General features: G+C 40.4%; 1 protein-coding gene across 6 annotated transcripts in view; it reads right to left on the bottom strand.

The window, feature by feature from the left end:
* Positions 1 to 24,203, bottom strand: part of LOC139751815 (microcephalin-like) — a 225,100-nt gene that overhangs the window by 116,559 nt on the left and 84,338 nt on the right. The window contains exons 1-3 of one of the 6 annotated variants that reach the window (XM_071667406.1): positions 21,423 to 21,541; positions 16,734 to 17,935; positions 5,039 to 5,181 (exon numbers count right to left, since the gene is read on the bottom strand). In XM_071667406.1, the coding sequence (XP_071523507.1) occupies positions 5,039 to 5,181; positions 16,734 to 17,901 (1,311 nt within the window). In that variant the 5' untranslated portion in view covers positions 17,902 to 17,935; positions 21,423 to 21,541. Of the gene's footprint in view, positions 1 to 5,038; positions 5,182 to 16,733; positions 17,936 to 18,170; positions 19,233 to 21,029; positions 21,322 to 21,422; positions 21,542 to 24,203 lie in introns of those variants that run through there. The other 5 variants (XM_071667409.1, XM_071667408.1, XM_071667410.1 and 2 more) reach the window with 5 other exon arrangements.

Genomic DNA, 24,203 nt, shown 5'->3' with positions numbered 1-24,203 from the left:
AGGAGGGTGGATGTGTTGAAGATGAAATATCTGAGGACAATATGTGGTGTGAGGTGGTCTGATCGAGTAAGTAATGAAAGGTTAAGAGAGATGTGTGGTAATAAAAAGAGTGTGGTTGAGAGAGCAGAGAAGGGAGTGTTGAGATGGTTTGGACACATGGAGAGAATGAGTGAGGAAAGATTGACAAAGAGGGTATATGTGTTAGAGGTGGAGGGAAGAAGGAGAAGTGAGTGACCAAACTGGAGGTGGAAGAATGGAGTGCAAAAACTTTTAAGCGATTGGGGCCTGAACATACAGGAGGGTGTAAGGTGTGTAAGGAATAGAGTGATTTGGAATGATGTGGTGTACTGGGGTCGACGTGTTGTCACTGGATTGATCCAGGGCATGTGAAGCGTCTGGGTTAAACCATGGAAAGGTCTGTGGGGCCTGGATGTGGAAAGGGAGCTGTGATTTTGGTGCATTACACATGACAGCTAGAGACTGAGTGTGAACGAATGTGGTCTCATTTTGTCTTTCCCTGATGCTGTCTCACTGGAAGGGGGGGAATGCTATTTCATGTGTGGTGAGGTGGTGACGGGAATGGATGAAAGCAGCATAAATGTGTATGTGGGTGGGTTGGGCAATTCCTTGTCCATTTCCTTGCGCTGACTCACTGATGCGGGAGATAGAAATTAAGTATAATAAATACATACATTTTATTCGTTTATCATACTTGATCGCCGTTTCCCACACCAGTGAGGAAGCGCCAGAAAATAGACAAAGATTGGACCATCCACTCACATACATATATAAATACATAAATGCCCATACTTGCACGTAGACATACATATGCATATCAACTTATACACATATACATACACAGACATATACATATATACACATGTACATATTCATACTTACTTGCCTTCATCCATTCCTGGCACTATCCCACCCCACAGGAAACAGGATTGCTACCCCCTGCTTCGCCGAAGTAGCACCAGGAAAACAGACAAAAAAAAGGCAACATTTGTTCACATTCATTCTCTAGCTGTCATGTGTAATGCACCAAAAATACAGCTCCCTATCCATATCCAGGCCCCACACACCTTTCAGTGGTTTACCACAGAAGTTTCACATGCCTTGGTTCAGTCCACTGACACCACATGGCCCCAGTGTACCACATCATTCCAATTCACTCTAATCCTTGCACACCTCTCATCTTCCTGTATGTTCAGACCTCGATTGTTCAAAATAATTTCCACTCCATCCTACACCTCCAATTTTGTCTCCCACTTCTCCTTGTTCCCTCTACCTCTGACACATACATTCTCTATGTCAATCTTTCCTCACTCATTCTTTCCACAAGTCCAAACCATTTCAGCACAGCCTCTTCTGCTCTCTCAAGCACACACATTTCCCCACATCTCTCTTACCCATTCATTACATACTCGATCAAACCACCTCATACAACATGCTGTCCTCAAACTTTTCATTTCTAACACATCCGCCCTTCTCTGTACAACCCTGTCTATAGCCCATGCCTCACAACTAAACAATATTATTGGAACTACTATTCCTTTAAACATACCCATTTTTTTGCTCTTTGAGATAACATTCTCTCTTTCCACATATTCTTCATCTCTCCCAGGACCTTTGCCCCCTCCCCAACCCTATAATTCACTTCTGCTTCCATGGTTCCATTCACTGCCAAGTTCACTCCCAGATATCGAAAACACTTTACTTCCTCCAATTTTTCTCCATTCAAACTTACATCCCAACTATCTTGTCCTTCAACACTGCTGAACTTAATAACTTTGCTCTTATTCACATTTACTCTCAAATTTCTTTCCCACAGTTTTCCCAATTCTTCTGCAGTTTCTCAGTCGAATCAGCCATCAATGCTGTATCATCAGCAAACAACTGACTCACTTCCCAGGCCTTATCATCCCCAACAGACTTCATACTTGCCCCTCCCTCCAAAACTCTTGCATTTATCTCCCTAACCACTCCATCTATGAACAAATAAAACAACCATGGTGACATCAAACGCCTGTGCCGCACACCAACCTTCACTGGGAACCAATCACTCTCCTCTTCCAACTTGTATATATGCCTTACACCCTTGATAAACACTCACTGCTTCTAGCATCTCTATCAACCCCATCATATGCCTTCTCCAGATCCATAAATGCCACATACAAATCCATCTGTTTTTCTAACCCTATCATATGCCTTCTCCCGATTCAGCTGCCCCTTTCAGCACATTTGCATCCAAAAGTATCTCTTCTTCATGCCTATCAATTAATTTTTTTCTTTTTCTTTTTGCTTTGTCGCTGTCTCCCGTGTTTGCGAGGTAGCGCAAGGAAACAGACGAAAGAAATGGCCCAACCCACCCCCATACACATGTATATACATACGTCCACACACGCAAATATACATACCTACACAGCTTTCCATGGTTTACCCCAGACGCTTCACATCCCCTGATTCAATCCACTGACAGCACATCAACCCCAGTATACCACATCGATCCAATTCACTCTATTCCTTGCCCTCCTTTCACCCTCCTGCATGTTCAGGCCCCGATCACACAAAATCTTTTTCACTCCATCTTTCCACCTCCAATTTGGTCTCCCACTTCTCCTCGTTCCCTCCACCTCCGACACATATATCCTCTTGGTCAATCTTTCCTCACTCATTCTCTCCATGTGCCCAAACCATTTCAAAACACCCTCTTCTGCTCTCTCAGCCACGCTCTTTTTATTTCCACACATTTCTCTTACCCTTACGTTACTTACTTGATCAAACCACCTCACACCACACATTGTTCTCAAACATCTCATTTCCAGCACATCCATCCTCCTGCGCACACCTCTATCCATAGCCCATGCCTCGCAACCATACAACATTGTTGGAACCACCATTCCTTCAAACATACCCATTTTTGCTTTCCGAGATAATGTTCTCGACTTCCAAACATTCTTCAAGGCTCCCAGGATTTTCGCCCCCTCCCCCACCCTATGATCCACTTCCGCTTCCATGGTTCCATCCGCTGCCAGATCCACTCCCACATATCTAAAATACTTTACTTCCTCCAGTTTTTCTCCATTCAAACTCACCTCCCAATTGACTTGACCCTCAACCCTACTGTACCTAATTACCTTGCTCTTATTCACATTTACTCTTAACTTTCTTCTTTCACACACTTCACCAAACTCAGTCACCAGCTTCTGCAGTTTCTCACATGAATCAGCCACCAGCGCTGTATCATCAGCGAACAACAACTGACTCACTTCCCAAGCTCTCTCATCCCCAACAGACTTCATACTTGCCCCTCTTTCCAAAACTCTTGCATTCACTTCCCTTACAACCCCATCCATAATCAACTTAAACAACCATGGAGACATCACACACCCCTGCCGCAAACCTACATTCACTGAGAACCAATCACTTTCCTCTCTTCCTACACGTACACATGCCTTACATCCTCGATAAAAACTTTTCACTGCTTCTAACAACTTGCCTCCCACACCATATATTCTTAATACCTTCCACAGAGCATCTCTATCAACTCTATCATATGCCTTCTCCAGATCCATAAATGCTACATACAAATCCATTTGCTTTTCTAAGTATTTCTAACATACATTCTTCAAAGCAAACACCTGATCCACACATCCTCTACCACTTCTGAAACCACACTGCTCTTCCCCAATCTGATGCTCTGTACATGCCTTCACCCTCTCAATCAATACCCTCCCATATAATTTACCAGGAATACTCAACAAACTTATACCTCTGTAATTTGAGCACTCACTCTTATCCCCTTTGCCTTTGTACAATGACTCCTTCTGTTTCCCCTTTTAGAAATTGAAATACAACCATTCCCCAACATACATTCGAGTCCCAAGCTGACCAACTGATTGGATGTATGTCAGCATGAATATCTCATTTCTTATTTGCCAGCTTTATCATATGATTCTGTAGTTTCTTTTTACTTTTTAAGATTCTTTACTTCATATTTCATTTTTATTTTCTATTCATATTTCTTCAAGTCATATGTTTGGATGGTCATTAGTCACATTGGTGGTATGTTGGGAAGAGCTTATAGATGAAGGGAGGGTTTCCAGTCTCCCACAGAACATGCGGGGGTAGAATTCTTTCTCCCCTACCTTTACCTGTGATGAGAAATGATGATTATGAGACAAATAATTATGATATTCAAAAACCATTCAAACACTTGCAACATACTGTAAGGGAAATCTGTAAATATTGTACAATAACGGCATACCAAAGTGTCTGCCAAAAAACCTTGTCCGCCTCTCCCTTTACATTTTCAAAGGCGATGTCACACTTGCAATGTAGTCCCTTGTCATCTCTCCTTTGGCCTTGATTACCATCTGCAAACATTTGGGCATAGAACTGGCAAGGCTTCTAAAGTATTCTATGTCCATGTTTTGGGTCCATAGGGTTTTCATCTGAATGAAGCAAGGCAATGATGAGGTGTTCCAAAAGGCAGCCACCTGATCATGCATTATGAGCAACCAGTGCATCCAGAAACCTCACATGAACCCACATTTTCTTGCTGCCAAACAAAAATTCAGGTTTCCTCCTCTTTCAAAAGGTAAGAGCCAACCATCTTGGAACTAGGTGGAAGAAATACAGCACCAAGAATTGAAATTCCCAAAATAAAGTGGCAGGCAGGAAGAATAAAGAAAGAACATCCTTCCCTCAAGATAGCCACAGATGACCAGACGTACATTGATTTCACCCTGAGAGCGCCATATACTTGTGCCCACAATAAACCTTAGCCGTATATCATCTCGAAGATCCACTAATTCCAATCACCAGATGTACAATGATTTCACCTTGAGAGCACCATATACTTGTGCCCACAATAAACCTTAGCCGTATATCATCTCTGAAGATATATGGGGAGCAGACAATGTTTTTTTGTGGACACTATATAATGTGCTACATTGGTTGTAATTAATTCTAGGTTAGCTCTATGATTTTCATAAAATAAAAAAATTCTTAAATTCAAATAAACATCACAAACCTTTGAACCGTCCTTGAAGATAACATGGGTAACGTCTGCAGTAAGCCTTTCCCGCACCTCTGCCCCCAGAGCTTTTAATTGTTCTTTAATGACTGCAGAGCGATTGTCACTTCCCATCCGTACCTCAACATATGCAACAATACCTGACAAATTTTTTTTAATAAATATCAAGTTATAATAGAAATTTCAGAAGATTACATTAGTATTATATGCTTTCATTCTGTAAATTAATCAGAATGTCCTATGCAGCTTTGTTCAAGATGTGTGGGCTGCCTTCATTTCCTCACAAAATTCAGGAGATAAGGAGGAGGCCATGCCTTTTGCACTGCACATTCACTGCACCCACCCTAACTTTCTTTCTTATTCCTCTGGTCCAGCTTTTTACCAAAATCCCATGGAGACTGTTTACACTAGCCTGGAAGGACCAAAACAGCAACCAACCTTTCAAGAAGCAGAGGATCTAACATTCAGTTATTTAAGGAGGCCATCTTACAAGCAGCATGTAACAAAACAATCCAACTGTTGCACCAACTCAACATCACTCATATAAGTTCACGAACAAAGTTAGGATAAGTAAGTAGGAAGAGTGTAAACTGTATTCATGAAATTGTTCAATGCACCACTAATGCATTACTCTATTGGATATGGTGGTGTGTATCTCTAACCCCCAAGGCGTAAATATATTCGGCTCAAAACCTCTAATGGTACAACTGTTCAAATCCTGGAATGGTCAGGTGATGCATGCTCATAACAATCTTACATCATCCTCATCGGGATTATGGGTTTCCCTTTTTGTCTCATCAAAATCAAACCATTGGGTTTTAATTTGATACAAATTCTTTAAATATGACTTAATAAAAACATATTCCTTATTTCTTTACCTAACATTGATGTATTATTTCTCAAGCTCATCTTGTTTTGGCATTGTATTTAATTCAAAGCTACACAGCAATAGCTGCTGTACGTGACTTAAGACTGTCAAGAAAATAGATATTTATCTAATTTCCACATCAGCAAGGCAGAGATAGAAGCAAATGATACAGCCTCATCTGTTTACATTCAGTATCTAGCAGTCATGACTGAAGTTCAACCTAAGCATATGTAGAGCAATGAGGATGGGTAACAGTGAAAGAAAGCCTTAATGTGCATATCAACTAGCAGGAAATAAGCTGCTAGACTCTGTGAGAGAGACTTGGGAGCACACAATGATACCAACCTGTTAACAGGGTCCTACCCTACAAGAACAGTTGAGATGAAATATCTGCTAGCATATACTAAACATGCATTCAAGTTCATGGATAAGGAAATATCTAGCAAGCTGTTTGCTTCATACATAATGCCAAAATCAATTTTTCATGCTGGAGGCTCCAGTCACGGACAAAAGTCCACATCAAGGCTGGGCCTTACTCGACAGTTATTGAGGTTAATGAAAGGGAAAAAGAAAAAAGAAGGGAAAGTATAATTTACAAATTTTGAAAGAAGGAAAAACCTGTCTTTTAAAATGTGCCAGTTCATAGTCATTGGGAAAGACATAAGAGGGTAGAAAGATCTAGAGCTTGAAGGTACCGGGAAAGAAACAGTCCTCAAAATGGTCCACCCCTGAGTTGCCAATGGCCAAACGGTAATTGTGTGACACAGCAGCTTGTTGAGTATTGTGTGGTCTTGATAGTGGTGGATCCGCACAATAGGCCAGGTCCTAGAAGTTAAAAATCATAGTAATACCTATACAAGAGGGAAAGTGAACTAATTCTTAAAGTTAGCCAAGAGGAGTTTATAAATTGGACAGCTTTTGACTCACCTCTGTCAAGTAAGGATACAAAGCTAGAAGCACCCCAGATGTGAGAGCAGAACTCCATACAAGCATGGATCAATCCTATGTAAAAACAGAGCAACTGTTCTAAAGAAAAAAATTTCAAAATCTAAACAGGCACATGTTACAGTAATACCAAGTAAGATCATTAAGTCAAGAGACTGAAAGTAAGATCAGCAATCCTAACATGGGGGGGTCTAATATGGTTCCAGGCACCACCTTAATGTTCCTCAGTCAGGATGGTAGTATCACCCTGAGCCTCCTACCTACTGGATTATGCCAATCTACAATATGCCTTTCAGATCTGGTTACCACATCTAAAAAGGGCACCGGGAGTTAATGAAAAGTGAGTAAAAAACATCAACAATGATGGTTTGAGAATCAAAAGAGCTGAGTTAAAGGGAAAGAGTAAAGGTGTTCAGTTTATCCACCATGGAAAAGAAAAGCATGAGGGATGACCACATCACAGCCTTTAAGTTTTTAAAAAACTGATGATATAGACAGTTCTGCTATTCAGGATATGTAGGCACAGGATAACCAGAAGACATAACATGAAATCAAGCAAGAAACTTATCAAAGACGTGAAGAAGTACTCTTACAGTATTAGGTGACTGGAATGAACTGAACGAGAATGTGGGAAATGTAGAGCTTACAGAACATTGAAGATATATGATAGACAAGAATGTTATTAAAGAAGTGGGGCTCTATGAGTATAAAATTCCCTCCCTTACAGACCAAATAAGAGATTATATTTCAATGAAACCAGAGAAACCATGCACTGTCAACCCTACAGACCATTGTACAGTTTCCTATGACCACACCATGTGCCATGTTTCAGTCTACAGACAACACATTACACCCTGAATAACACAATACTATAATTTGCTTTACCCCATGCTTGCCTCTTACCTTTCTTAATGTTCAGGACCACATAACTCAAAGTTTCTTTCACTCAATCCTTCGATCTCCTTTTCAGTCTCCCACTTGCTTCCTCCACTTTTGACACATATACCTCTTTCTCAGTCTCTCTTTGCTTATCCTCCATCATATGCATAAACCATTTCAGCATAATCTGGCCAGCTTTCTCAATCATGCTCCACTTACTACCACACATCTCTCATACAATCATGCCTTACACGATCAACCCTCCTGACACCATAGATCATCCTCAGACATTTCATTTCCAACACTTCCACCCACACCTGTTCTTTTCCATTCATGGTCAAAGATTCACACTCATACAACACTCATGACCAGTGTGCCTTCAAACAAACCCATCTTTGCTCTCACAGACAGTGATCTATTCTTCCACACACTTCTCAATGCACCCAGGACCTTTGTCCACCTCTCCCACCTAAGATTAAATTCAACCTCCATCTTCTGCCAAATTCACACCCAGGTATTCCTCAAGGTCCCTCACAACTCACACTTAATCTCAAATTATCCTGTTTCATCTTCCTGCTGCATCCCATCATCTTACTTTAGTTCATGTTACCTCTCAACCATTCATTCTTCCTAGCTTTATCACCCACTTCTGGAGTTTCTTTCTCAAGTCTACCACCAAAACTATGCAGAATGCAAACAACAACGGAGTCAAAAAAAAAAAAAAAAAAAAAAAAAAAAAAAAAAAAAACCAGCCTCAATATTTTGTAAACCTACCACCTACTCTTAAACTCCAGCATTCACTTCCCTCACCACCCCAACCATTAATCAATCAAATAAGCCTGGTGGCATCACACTTCCTTGACAGAAACCCAACTCCACTAAGAATCATTTGCCTTCCTCCCTTCCTTTTTTGCACATATGCCTTACTGCCCTAACAAAAACTTCACTACATTCAGCAATTTTCCATCATCCAACACATTTATAGCTCCTTCCAAAAGGCCTCTCTGTCAACCCTATCATACTTTCTTAATTTCTACAACTGCCACCTACAAATCCTTATGTTTCTCCAAGTATTTCTCATATGCATTCATCAAAGTAAACACCTGATCCATATATCCTCTATTTCAAACCACTATATGTGCATTCCACCAATCCATGATCCATACAGAAACTGAAATTCCTAACATACCAATCAACAAAACAAACACCCTCTTTCATATGAAAATCTAATGCAATACCATCCACATTTCATATTAAGCAAGGCTTTCACCAACTCTTCTCTTTTTACTGAACCACTTGCCATAATTCATTCTGGGGTCATTTAGGGACTAGTATGTGAAATGGAGAGTTTGACATATTACAAAAAGTTTCTAGAGATGTAACCAATTTGAAACAATAATTTTTGTCATGAAACAGAATAAATCATCTGTACATTCTATACATTTTTCTATAAGTGTAAAAAAAAAAAAAAAAATGATTATTTCAATTCCTTAACTGCAGATACTTTTTTTTTTTTTTTTTGCCGCTTTCTCCCGCGTTTGCGAGGTAGCGCAAGGAAACAGACGAAAGAAATGGCCCAACCCACCCCCATACACATGTATATACATACATCCACACACGCAAATATACATACCTACACAGCTTTCCATGGTTTACCCCAGACGCTTCACATGCCCTGATTCAATCCACTGACAGCACGTCAACCCCGGTATACCACATCGATCCAATTCACTCTATTCCTTGCCCTCCTTTCACCCTCCTGCATGTTCAGGCCCCGATCACACAAAATCTTTCACTCCATCTTTCCACCTCCAATTTGGTCTCCCACTTCTCCTCGTTCCCTCCACCTCCGACACATATATCCTCTTGGTCAATCTTTCCTCACTCATTCTCTCCATGTGCCCAAACCATTTCAAAACACCCTCTTCTGCTCTCTCAACCACGCTCTTTTTATTTCCACACATCTCTCTTACCCTTATGTTACTTACTCGATCAAACCACCTCACACCACACATTGTCCTCAAACATCTCATTTCCAGCACATCCATCCTCCTGCGCACAACTCTATCCATAGCCCACGCCTCGCAACCATACAACATTGTTGGAACCACTATTCCTTCAAACATACCCATTTCTGCTTTCCGAGATAATGTTCTCGACTTCCACACATTCTTCAAGGCTCCCAGGATTTTCGCCCCCTCCCCCACCCTATGATCCACTTCCGCTTCCATGGTTCCATCCGCTGCCAGATCCACTCCCTGATATCTAAAACACTTTACTTCCTCCACTTTTGCTCCATTCAAACTTACCTCCCAATTGACTTGACCCTCAACCCTACTGTACCTAATAATCTTGCTCTTATTCACATTTACTCTTAACTTTCTTCTTTCACACAATTTACCAAACTCAGTCACCAGCTTCTGCAGTTTCTCACATGAATCAGCCACCAGCGCTGTATCATCAGCGAACAACAACTGACTCACTTCCCAAGCTCTCTCATCCCCAACAGACTTCATACTTGCCCCTCTTTCCAAAACTCTTGCATTCACCTCCCTAACATCCCCATCCATAAACAAATTAAACAACCATGGAGACATCACACACCCCTGCTGCAAACCTACATTCACTGAGAACCAATCACTTTCCTCTCTTCCTACACGTACACATGTCTTACATCCTTGATAAAAACTTTTCACTGCTTCTAACAACTTGCCTCCCACACCATATATTCTTAATACCTTCCACAGAGCATCTCTATCAACTCTATCATATGCCTTCTCCAGATCCATAAATGCTACATACAAATCCATTTGCTTTTCTAAGTATTTCTCACATACATTCTTCAAAGCAAACACCTGATCCACACATCCTCTACCACTTCTGAAACCACACTGCTCTTCCCTAATCTGATGCTCTGTACATGCCTTCACCCTCTCAATCAATACCCTCCCATATAATTTACCAGGAATACTCAACAAAGTTATACCTCTGTAATCTGAGCACTCACTCTTATCCCCTTTGCCTCTGTACAATGGCACTATGCACACATTCCGCCAATCCTCAGGCACCTCACCATGAGTCATACATACATTAAATAACCTTACCAACCAGTCAATAATACAGTCACCCCCTTTTTTAATAAATCCCACTGCAATACCATCCAAACCTGCTGCCTTGCCAGCTTTCATACTTGTATAAAGGTTTTAAAGGTTTCAGCAACAGCAAAAGAAAATCTTGGAAAATATTCAGTCAGTTCAATAAACTTCATTTGTTGTAGTCTATGGATATGATCATCCAATGATAGCTAACACACTCTCTGTTACAAGAATTTCACAGCTATCTTCAAAGATTCATGCCATACTGTTCCTGAGAGTGGCAGGAAAAGGGTATTATGGCATGATATTCAGCATCGACAAGAAGAGTGTTCAAAAAGAACGTATTTTCTGTGGAAAGGCATGATAAATATCAGAGGAAAAAAGATTTCACTTGGTTAAATGCAACTATGACAATCCAGAGAAGTGAGAAAGAAGCTGCACCAGTCCTACATGACTTTATCATGTCGACTAAGATTGGTAACATTGGTTTTCCTAAAAAATAAGTTAACTATCATCTTGAGTGTAAATAAAAATATCTGAACAAAGCCCACGCTTTAAAAGAGGACCTAACACAAAGCAAGTACAAACAAGCGAAGGCATATGCTTTCTAGTCAAAAACTGTATAGCCAATCATCTGTTACAGATAACAATCACCCAGAATTTCTTGTCACTGCATTGACAGTACTGCTCACAGCTTGGCAATGAAAGGAGGAGTGAGAGTAGCCATTAACCTATTCCCAACCACGGCTTCCATTATTTGGAGGGTCATTTAGGTGCAGAACAATGGAAAGAGGTACAAAAGTCCACTAGTATTAACAAAAAGTAGCTCTTGGTTCCATGGATTTTGGTTTTTGAAAATCTGTATCTCTTAAGAGTGTGGAAAAGATTACCTCCCTACAAGTCCACAGGAATTTCTCCATGTGCCTCATATTTTCATGAAGAATGCAGCCCATGGGTAGATGCCCTTTCAAGAACAAATACAAAGTCAAGATTCTCTCCCTACCAAGTCCAAAAGTCTTTTTCCATGTGCCTCTTATTTCCATGAAGCATGCAGCCTATGGGCAGATGCCCTTTCAAGAACACATAAAAAGTCAAATCCTTATAGAAGGATGCTTTCAACTGGATCCTTTCCTTAGGAGTAGCTCCCCAAGTATATCTCCATTCCATCAGAATCAATGTGTTACTACCAACATATGTATCTCCAGTTTTACACAAGGGGACAGTTGCCACAAACACTGTCCTTGGATAGGAATAACTGGATCAAGATATATTTTTACCCAGAACATCTTGGAAAAGGATGTAAGGCATGTGTACGTGTAGGAAGAGAGGAAAGTGATTGGTTCTCAGTGAATGTAGGTTTGCGGCAGGGGTGTGTGATGTCTCCATGGTTGTTTAATTTGTTTATGGATGGGGTTGTTAGGGAGGTAAATGCAAGAGTCCTGGAAAGAGGGGCAAGTATGAAGTCTGTTGGGGATGAGAGAGCTTGGGAAGTGAGTCAGTTGTTGTTCGCTGATGATACAGCGCTGGTGGCTGATTCATGTGAGAAACTGCAGAAGCTGGTGACTGAGTTTGGTAAAGTGTGTGGAAGAAGAAAGTTAAGAGTAAATGTGAATAAGAGCAAGGTTATTAGGTACAGTAGGGGTGAGGGTCAAGTCAATTGGGAGGTGAGTTTGAATGGAGAAAAACTGGAGGAAGTGAAGTGTTTTAGATATCTGGGAGTGGATCTGTCAGCGGATGGAACCATGGAAGCGGAAGTGGATCATAGGGTGGGGGAGGGGGCGAAAATTTTGGGAGCCTTGAAAAATGTGTGGAAGTCGAGAACATTATCTCGGAAAGCAAAAATGGGTATGTTTGAAGGAATAGTGGTTCCAACAATGTTGTATGGTTGCGAGGCGTGGGCTATGGATAGAGATGTGCGCAGGAGGATGGATGTGCTGGAAATGAGATGTTTGAGGACAATGTGTGGTGTGAGGTGGTTTGAGCGAGTGAGTAACGTAAGGGTAAGAGAGATGTGTGGAAATAAAAAGAGCGTGGTTGAGAGAGCAGAAGAGGGTGTTTTGAAATGGTTTGGGCACATGGAGAGAATGAGTGAGGAAAGATTGACCAAGAGGATATATGTGTCGGAGGTGGAGGGAACGAGGAGAAGAGGGAGACCAAATTGGAGGTGGAAAGATGGAGTGAAAAAGATTTTGTGTGATCGGGGCCTGAACATGCAGGAGGGTGAAAGGAGGGCAAGGAATAGAGTGAATTGGAGCGATGTGGTATACAGGGGTTGACGTGCTGTCAGTGGATTGAATCAAGGCATGTGAAGCGTCTGGGGTAAACCATGGAAAGCTGTGTAGGTATGTATATTTGCGTGTGTGGACGTATGTACATGTGTATGGGGGGGGGTTGGGCCATTTCTTTCGTCTGTTTCCTTGCGCTACCTCGCAAACGCGGGAGACAGCGACAAAGTATAAAAAAAAAAAAAAAAAAATCTTGGAAAAGCTCCTCTAAACCTAAACAAGTTGTTTTCCTGTGATTAGTAATGTTAGGAGCTGCAAGGTGATGCTCCCTCAACTATGCACTATGCCATACTCCTAAGCTCATACTTCAGGTTCTTCTATACAACATCAACTTTCCACAAGAAACTGGCCGGAATTCTCGGATTTACACATGGTTTTTATTGATCAATAATTCAGGTAATGCTTTGGAGAACATACAGCAGATGACCTCCTACAAAAACATAAGATTACATTTCTGGTCTATTTTTTTTTTTTTTCCGTCTCCCGAGTTTGCGAGGTAGCGCAAGGAAACAGACGAAAGAAATGGCCCAACCCACACACATACACATGTATATACATACGTCCACACACGCAAATATACATACCTCCACAGCTTTCCATGGTTTACCCCAGACGCTTCACATGCCTTGATTCAATCCACTGACAGCACGTCAACCCCGGTATACCACATCGCTCCAATTCACTCTATTCCTTGCCCTCCTTTCACCCTCCTGCATGTTCAGGCCCCGATCACACAAAATCTTTTTCACTCCATCTTTCCACCTCCAATTTGGTCTCCCTCTTCTCCTCGTTCCCTCCACCTCCGACACATATATTCTCTTGGTCAATCTTTCCTCACTCATTCTCTCCATGTGCCCAAACCATTTCAAAACACCCTCTTCTGCTCTCTCAACCACGCTCTTTTTATTTCCACACATCTCTCTTACCCTTACGTTACTTACTCGATCAAACCACCTCACACCACACATTGTCCTCAAACATCTCATTTCCAGCACATCCATCCTCCTGCGCACAACTCTATCCATAGCCCACGCCTCGCAACCATACAACATTGTTGGAACCACTATTCCTTCAAACATACCCATTTTTCCTTTCCGAGATAATGTTCTCGACTTCCACACATTCTTCAAGGCTCCCAGAATTTTCGCCCCCTCCCCCACCCTATGATCCACTTCCGCTTCCATGGTTCCATCCGCTGCCAGATCCACTCCCAGATATCTAAAACACTTCACTTCCTCCAGTTTTTCTCCATTCAAACTCACCTCCCAATTGACTTGACCCTCAACCCTACTGTACCTAATAACCTTGCTCTTATTCACATTTACTCTTAACTTTCTTCTTCCACACACTTTACCAAACTCAGTCACCAGCTTCTGCAGTTTCTCACATGAATCAGCCACCAGCGCTGTATCATCAGCGAACAACAACTGACTCACTTCCCAAGCTCTCTCATCCCCAACAGACTTCATACTTGCCCCTCTTTCCAAAACTCTTGCATTCACCTCCCTAACAACCCCATCCATAAACAAATTAAACAATCATGGAGACATCACACACCCCTGCCGCAAACCTACATTCACTGAGAACCAGTCACTTTCCTCTCTTCCTACACGTACACATGCCTTACATCCTCGATAAAAACTTTTCACTGCTTCTAACAACTTGCCTCCCACACCATATATTCTTAATACCTTCCACAGAGCATCTCTATCAACTCTATCATATGCCTTCTCCAGATCCATAAATGCTACACACAAATCCATTTGCTTTTCTAAGTATTTCTCACATACATTCTTCAAAGCAAATACCTGATCCACACATCCTCTACCACTTCTGAAACCACACTGCTCTTCCCCAATCTGATGCTCTGTACATGCCTTCACCCTCTCAATCAATACCCTCCCATATAATTTACCAGGAATACTCAACAAACTTATACCTCTGTAATTTGAGCACTCACTCTTATCCCCTTTGCCTTTGTACAATGGCACTATGCACGCATTCCGCCAATCCTCAGGCACCTCACCATGAGTCATACATACATTAAATAACCTTACCAACCAGTCAATAATACAGTCACCCCCTTTTTTAATAAATTCCACTGCAATACCATCCAAACCTGCTGCCTTGCCGGCTTTCATCTTCCGCAAAGCTTTTACTACCTCTTCTCTGTTTACCAAATCATTTTCCCTAACCCTATCACTTTGCACACCACCTCAATCAAAACACCCTATATCTGCCACTCTATCATCAAACACATTCAACAAACCTTCAAAATACTCACTCCATCTCCTTCTCACATCACCACTACTTGTTATCACCTCCCCATTTGCGCCCTTCACTGAAGTTCCCATCTGCTCCCTTGTCTTACGCACTTTATTTACCTCCTTCCAGAACATCTTTTTATTCTCCCTAAAATTTAATGATACTCTCTCACCCCAACTCTCATTTACCCTTTTTTTTCACCTCTTGCACCTTTCTCTTGACCTCCTGTCTCTTTCTTCTATACATCTCCCACTCAATTGCATTTTTTCCCTGCAAAAATCGTCCAAATGCCTCTCTCTTCTCTTTCACTAATAATCTTACTTCTTCATCCCAAAACTCACTACCCTTTCTAATCAACCCACCTCCCACTCTTCTCATGCCACAAGCATCTTTTGCGCAATCCATCACTGATTCCCTAAATACATCCCATTCCTCCCCCACTCCCCTTACTTCCATTGTTCTCACCTTTTTCCATTCTGTACTCAGTCTCTCCTGGTAATTCCTCACACAAGTCTCCTTCCCAAGCTCACTTACTCTCATCACCCTCTTCACTCCAACATTCACTCTTCTTTTCTGAAAACCCATACAAATCTTCACCTTAGCCTCCACAAGATAATGATCAGACATCCCTCCAGTTGCACCTCTCAGCACATTAACATCCAAAAGTCTCTCTTTCGCGTGCCTGTCAATTAACACGTAATCCAATAACGCTCTCTGGCCATCTCTCCTACTTACATAAGTATACTTATGTATATCTCGCTTTTTAAACCAGGTATTCCCAATCACCAGTCCTTTTTCAGCACATAAATCTACAAGCTCTTCACCATTTCCATTTACAACACTGAACACCCCATGTATACCAATCATTCCCTCAACTGCCACATTACTCACCTTTGCATTCAAATCACCCATCACTATAATCCGGTCTCGTGCATCAAAACTACTAACACACTCATTCAGCTGCTCCCAAAACACTTGCCTCTCATGATCTTTCTTCTCATGCCTAGGTGCATATGCACCAATAATCACCCATCTCTCTCCATCAACTTTCAGTTTTACCCATATTAATCGAGAATTTACTTTCTTACATTCTATCACATACTCCCACAACTCCTGTTTTAGGAGTACTGCTACTCCTTCCCTTGCTCTTGTCCTCTCACTAACCCCTGACTTTACTCCCAAGACATTCCCAAACCATTCTTCCCCTTTACCCTTGAGCTTCGTTTCACTCAGAGCCAAAACATCCAGGTTCCTTTCCTCAAACATACTACCTATCTGGTCTAATACAATAATAAAAACATCTTAATGTCTAATGAATAAAATCCAAAAAATATTATGACAATGAAAACTCTTACCTTGCAAAGCGGAGTTCAGTGCTGACTGAGGGATTGTAAGTTCCTCCTGTGTGATGTCTGAGTCTTCTTTCCTCACATCATCAGCAGGGTTACTAGATGGTACTAACGATATCCCTGCCTTCTCTCCCTTTCCTATCTTATCACAAAGTTTTCTATTCATTTGATCTTTTGGCAATGTTCCTCCTGTCCGTGCCTGACTTTGTAAATCTCCAAAAGTGCTGAACTCCTTAAAACTGAGCCCTGGGACCTTCTGGTTCTCTTTAACTGAACAGGTCTCAATTCTTGTACCATCTGTTTCATCCAAATGTGTTGAAAGTCCATCTATGATGCTGTGCACTGTGCTCTCCATCAATATCTGACTGTTACTTCTGATTGGCGTTAAATTGACATCTTCACTATCAAACAGCATTGTCAAATTCTTTTTACCTCCATCATCATCATTAGTTTTCAATTGCTGTGTTGGCAAAGCTTTCCTTGAGTTTGCTTGAGTAGATTTCATAGAACTTACAGATCTAACCTTCTGTTTGTTTTCTTTTATCATATCTAATTTGTTAGATAAATTTTCTGAACTGTTTAGATCAAATGGTAATATAATCTCAGCAAATGATTTTCTTTTCTTTCTCCCTCTGCCAAAGGAAACAATATCTCTCTCCTCTAATTCCATCCTTGTTTTCCCATCATTTTTAGGACCAAATACCATTGAACTATTTTTTGTCTTCTGTGATCTAAGTGATTGTGTAAAAGAATGTTCAGACTCTAAAAGAGACAATAGTTTTTTTCTCTTGTCTAAATTTAAGTCGGGTGTAATATCAAAATTATTGGAAAGATCACCTTCTCTTTTACTACCACTATTTTTCTCTAAACTATTTGTACTCTTCTTACAATACTTGTCTCTTAAAATACCAGGTTTAATTGACGTACTGTTGTCTGCCATGAGATTTTGCAATTCATTTTCTGGAGTTTCCATTACTGATAGAAAAGTGGGATGTGTAGTTAAACTGGAACTCGGGCAAGGAGAACTGTTCGGAGTTTCTGGCACGACTACTGAGGTGGAACCATCACTCTGATGAGGATTAAAAAGCACAGACTGCATACTTTGAGGCGTTTCTTTTGATGTATCAAACAGAATTTTCTTTGCAAAAGATGAACGTCTCCCTTTTCTCTTCATATTGTGACACTTAAGCTGACCACATTGAAACAATCTGAAATTATAAACAAAACATATCAAGCCAGATAATCACGATAATTATAATGTTAATTTACTATGAATGCAAATTCCATGCTAATTTGATGTTCAACATTTCAATATCCTTAAGTACAGTAAAATCCCATTAATTTGTAGTCCAAAAGGTGAATCCAATGGTAATTTAAGTGAAAGTATGAATTACATCCTCTATCTAAGGGAATAAAGGAGTGAATATACAACCTACATATCACCTGTGTGTCATATAAGTTGATGAGTGGGCAGAAACAGGGAGCTGAAAACCCTACCCTCTTGTATTACTATTATCAAAAAGAACAAAAGGTGCCAAGTGAAGATTTATCCTTGAAGGGTTCAAGCTGGGGAGTCATGGGCATGGCTGGAACAAGGATGAAAAAAGTGAGGGATAAGTGCTATGTTTCAAAAGAAAAACTTGCATATTTTGACTGAGCAAAATAAAGCTGAATGTATAGGGGGGTAAAATGTTTGTACAGGGAAGCACATGGGAAGGACAGATACTGTACCACTAAATCCCCCATATCCAATGGCAAAATGAAAAAAAAAAAGCTCCACAACGTAACTAGCTTCTGGAAATGATCAATCTTGTTTTGGTACACCAATACAGTGATACAATATTAGAATAAAAGGCACAAAACTTTAATTCCTTACCTTTGGTTATTCGATAACCACGAGTGCAGAGGTCTATGAAGAATGTGGAAAAGTATGGGGTTTATTATTGCAAAAAGTGATGAAACACTTGTAGAAATCAAACAAATCTATGAAAACTTCCCCAACACCTACAGTTTTGTAGAAATATCCCAACATTAATATAGGTTGCTGTTTAAATGCTTAAGTCCACATTGAATAACTACGTGTAAAGAACAGCAGGGCAATGGAGCTAGCAGCTGCAGAGTATCACCTATTTCTTTTGACAGTTAGCGATAAGCTGATTTGTGGGTGTGTCTGGTATATTTTGATAAAGTTGAAAAATACCATTGATAACCAATGAGAGCTTTCATCACCCAAAGCACTCATAAACCAATAATGAAGGTACTGTCAAAGCCTTCAGAAATTCACACAAAAAAATTAACATATTCATCAACATGGTAAAAGTTTCCATAACAAGTGAACTTATGAACCCCAAAATACACAGAAATACATTAAAACACAAGAGGATTGCAACCAGGTTTACAAAATACACTGGTGCTACTGGTTGAGACCAAATCAGCTAGTTTATGTTCATATTAGCAGTTTATCGATCTTTTGTGTATATCTTCTGATTTTGTTTTGAGATCTCTTTTCAATAATGTGACATCAAATGGTTTAGTTTACAAAGACTCATTGTGTTTCACAACATTAAATATAACATTACATCTAATCAGTTCAATTCACTAGAGCCAAGTAATTGCTTTTCTGGCCCATAAGACATCTCGTGAATTGCCATGGTACACTATCACTGAACTATGTAAAAATGATGTTGTGACAAGCACGATCCCCCGATAATGCGTATCTCATAAAATTACAGGTGTTTCCCAAATCTGAATTCTGCTTGCATATCTTTCTATTCTAGTATCTAAGCAGTATTTAAGTGTTCAAGACTAAAGTCAATTGGATAAGAGGGTTACATTCCTCAGAGAGATCTTGACAAAATTTTCACTCAAAAAAGTAAAAATAAAGTGCTGAAAAACATGCAGTGCAGTACAGAAACACCATTAGAATACATACTGATTTAAAAAAAAAAAATATTTACTAAGTACATGCATTTCATAATGATTCTGATTTTTGAACCTTACACTAAACATTTGGTCCATGTTCTCCATAACATCATCTCTTGTATGAGTTATTTACATTGCACATAAAGGTGTCAGAAAGAAAACTTACTGCCCCACTTCATATTCATGCCCAGTTGATCTTATTGATGCAACGGGGAAGTCAAGGACTCTGATAACATCAGCTCTATATTGGACAAAGTCAAAATCTTACTAAATCTCTACCTTTACCTCCAAGCTAAAGCTCTTCCAACTCTACTCCCTCTCACAAGCACAAAAACTCACTTGGGCACTTCCCACTCATAACAGTTAGAAGAATGAGGGGTAAAAGTAGGTAATACACTTCTAAAAGAAATCCACAGAACTTATGTAAACTCACCTCACTTAACCTCCCTATAAGGGTCAAGATTTATCTTAATTTCAAAAATTCTTGCCTGAATATGGCTGTCTTGCTCACGTAAATGCACCACCAACAATTGTACCAAATGTAAAAATGTAAACAGAAGCACTATCAACAAGAGACAAATATGTTAGTGTATTTCTACCATAATTTTTGACTTCTAGGTGATGTATAGTGAAGTTTTGAAAGTTTCCTTGATATTTTACACTTGTATAACCAACTTTCACATAATCATAAACTTATTTACCATTGGTCAATAAAATACATTTTGACAAATTAAGCTCTGAAAGTATTTCTGTAATGACAATGAAATACATAGAGCAACTATAACAAAAACAGCCATTTCCCAAAAACGGTTACACCAGAGATAAAACAGACATGCCATCTGAGGTTGTACAAAAAACATTAATTTTGTGTTACATAATCAAACATATTTCTCCATGAGCACTAGATAGTGAAGCATTGGACAGTGATTATCTTGCCCACTAGATAGTGCTGGTAAATGAAAAGTACGTTGAAGTTTATTTTCAACATTAAGTATATTCCTTTGTGTCATCTGGCAGTAAATTGGGCAAGGGCTGATGGGTATATGAACTAAGCTCTCCAGCTGGGGTTGCATGAGGTTGAATGGTTTAAGTGTTTTGGCCAACAACTTTGCCAAAAATTCGAGGTGACGGTATGAGCTCTCCCATGACCCAGATAAATTTAGTGCAATTAAAATCTATTCTATATCTGCAATATCTTCTCCATTAGAATGCTGCAGATCTAGACATAATAAAAAATCAAAAAAGAAAAACATACTAGTTAGCAAAACCTCAGACCCACCAATCAATCAATCGGCAAAATAACTCATACTTATCACAAGATTACAATCTGATCCAGTTTACAGCCATACTGTTACCAAATACGATACTCATCAAACTTACCCGGTCTAAATGTACCATCTACTATAAATCCTTCCATTTCAAAGTAAATACTACTAAATGCCACACTTAATGATGTGACGAAACTAAATCAATAAAACATAATTTGCTTTTTTTCGGGCTACTGACTCGATATATTCAAAAATCGCATCCCGTCCGGTATCAGCAAGCACTGTTCATTCGTTTGACAAGAAACAAACACCATTATCACTCAATTATCATCCCAACACATAGATAAACAAGTGATTTTTGCCACTTAACGTAGTCGTTAAGCTTCTGGCACACAGTAATGTTAAGGTCACTAGAGTAATAACACTACACAAATATCAATCACTACGACAGGTTTATATCTAATGATTAACTGAAATCCAGAATAAGATAAAAATATATGCATACCACTAATTCCTGAGTTATTATGCAACCTAATTCAAACAAGCGTTTATTCCGCGGCCTCGTAGAACCAGCCAGGAACAACAAAGGCTACGTTTTAAAACGACACATAAATCTTGAAAAAAAGAGAGATCTACTACGATACATACCTTTAAGAAATTCATGTCACGTATCATATAAATTCCTATATAAATCTTTAGTAACTGTAGGTATATTTCTTTGAAATTATAACGAATTAACGCAATATTATTTTGATGTTGCCTTCTTTGATCCCTTTCAAGACATCTAATCATGATTTCAACGTAAAGTTTTGTACTGTAAGTGCCACCGAGCGTAGAAGAGGCGTAGAAAGTTTAGCCATGGGAAAACAAACTTACATAACAGACTTGTCATTTACTAAGAATTAATGACAAAAAAAAGAAGGATAAGAGTGGTCAGATGTCAAATAACCTAACGTCTCTTATATATATATATATATATATATATATATATATTTTTTTTTTTTTTTTTTTTTTATACTTTGTCGCTGTCTCCCGCGTTTGCGAGGTAGCGCGAGGAAACAGACGAAAGAAATGGCCCAACCCCCATACACACGTACATACACACGTCCACACACGCAAATATACATACCTACACAGCTTTCCATGGTTTACCCCAGACGCTTCACATGCCTTGATTCAATCCACAGACAGCACGTCAACCCCTGTATACCACATCGCTCCAATTCACTCTATTCCTTGCCCTCCTTTCACCCTCCTGCATGTTCAGGCCCCGATCACACAAAATCTTTTTCACTCCATCTTTCCACCTCCAATTTGGTCTCCCTCTTCTCCTCGTTCCCTCCACCTCCGACACATATATCCTCTTGGTCAATCTTTCCTCACTCATTCTCTCCATGTGCCCAAACCATTTCAAAACACCCTCTTCTGCTCTCTCAACCACGCTCTTTTTATTTCCACACATCTCTCTTACCCTTACGTTACTTACTCGATCAAACCACCTCACACCACACATTGTCCTCAAACATCTCATTTCCAGCACATCCATCCTCCTGCGCACAACTCTATCCATAGCCCACGCCTCGCAACCATACAACATTGTTGGAACCACTATTCCTTCAAACATACCCATTTTTGCTTTCCGAGATAATGTTCTCGACTTCCACACATTTTTCAAGGCTCCCAAATTTTCGCCCCCTCCCCCACCCTATGATCCACTTCCGCTTCCATGGTTCCATCCGCTGACAGATCCACTCCCAGATATCTAAAACACTTCACTTCCTCCAGTTTTTCTCCATTCAAACTCACCTCCCAATTGACTTGACCCTCAACCCTACTGTACCTAATAACCTTGCTCTTATTCACATTTACTCTTAACTTTCTTCTTCCACACACTTTACCAAACTCAGTCACCAGCTTCTGCAGTTTCTCACATGAATCAGCCACCAGCGCTGTATCATCAGCGAACAACAACTGACTCACTTCCCAAGCTCTCTCATCCCCAACAGACTTCATACTTGCCCCTCTTTCCAGGACTCTTGCATTTACCTCCCTAACAACCCCATCCATAAACAAATTAAACAACCATGGAGACATCACACACCCCTGCCGCAAACCTACATTCACTGAGAACCAATCACTTTCCTCTCTTCCTACACGTACACATGCCTTACATCCTCGATAAAAACTTTTCACTGCTTCTAACAACTTGCCTCCCACACCATATATTCTTAATACCTTCCACCAGCGCTGTATCATGGGTATGTTTGAAGGAATAGTGGTTCCAACAATGTTGTATGGTTGCGAGGCGTGGGCTATGGATAGAGATGTGCGCAGGAGGATGGATGTGCTGGAAATGAGATGTTTGAGGACAATGTGTGGTGTGAGGTCGTTTGATCGAGTAAGTAACGTAAGGGTAAGAGAGATGCGTGGAAATAAAAAGAGCGTGGTTGAGAGAGCAGAAGAGGGTGTTTTGAAATGGTTTGGGCACATGGAGAGAATGAGTGAGGAAAGATTGACCAAGAGGATATATGTGTCGGAGGTGGAGGGAACGAGGAGAAGAGGGAGACAAAATTGGAGGTGGAAAGATGGAGTGAAAAAGATTTTGTGTGATCGGGGCCTGAACATGCAGGAGGGTGAAAGGAGGGCAAGGAATAGAGTGAATTGGAGCGATGTGGCATACAGGGGTTGACGTGCTGTCAGTGGATTGAATCAAGGCATGTGAAGCGTCTGGGGTAAACCATGGAAGGCTGTGTAGGTATGTATATTTGCGTGTGTGGACGTATGTACATGTGTATGGGGGGGGGGGTTGGGCCATTTCTTTCGTCTGTTTCCTTGCGCTACCTCGCAAACGCGGGAGACAGCGACAAAGTATGAAAAAAAAAAAAAAAATATATATATATATATCCCTGGGGATAGGGGATTAACAATACTTCCCACGTATTCCCTGCGTGTCGTAGGCGACTAAAAGGGGAGGGAGCGGGGGGCTGGAAATCCTCCCCTCTCGTTTTTTTTTTTAATTTTCCAAAAGAGGGAACAGAGGGGGCCAGGTGAGGATATTCCAAAAAAAGGCCCAGTCCTCTGTTCCTAACGCTACCTCGCTAAAGCGGGAAATGGCGAATAGTTTAAAAGAAAAGAAAAAAAGATACATATATATTTCTTTTTTTTTTCGCTGTCTCCCGCGTTTGCGAGGTAGCGCAAGGAAACAGACGAAAGAAATGGCTCAAGCCACCCCCATACACATACCCATACATACACGTCCACACACGCAAATATACATACCTACACA

Source organism: Panulirus ornatus, chromosome 12 (genome assembly GCF_036320965.1).
Source record: "Panulirus ornatus isolate Po-2019 chromosome 12, ASM3632096v1, whole genome shotgun sequence".
NCBI lineage: Eukaryota > Metazoa > Arthropoda > Malacostraca > Decapoda > Palinuridae > Panulirus > Panulirus ornatus.
Note: the sequence above shows the minus strand (reverse complement) of the source record. Positions and strands in the feature narration are given on the sequence as shown.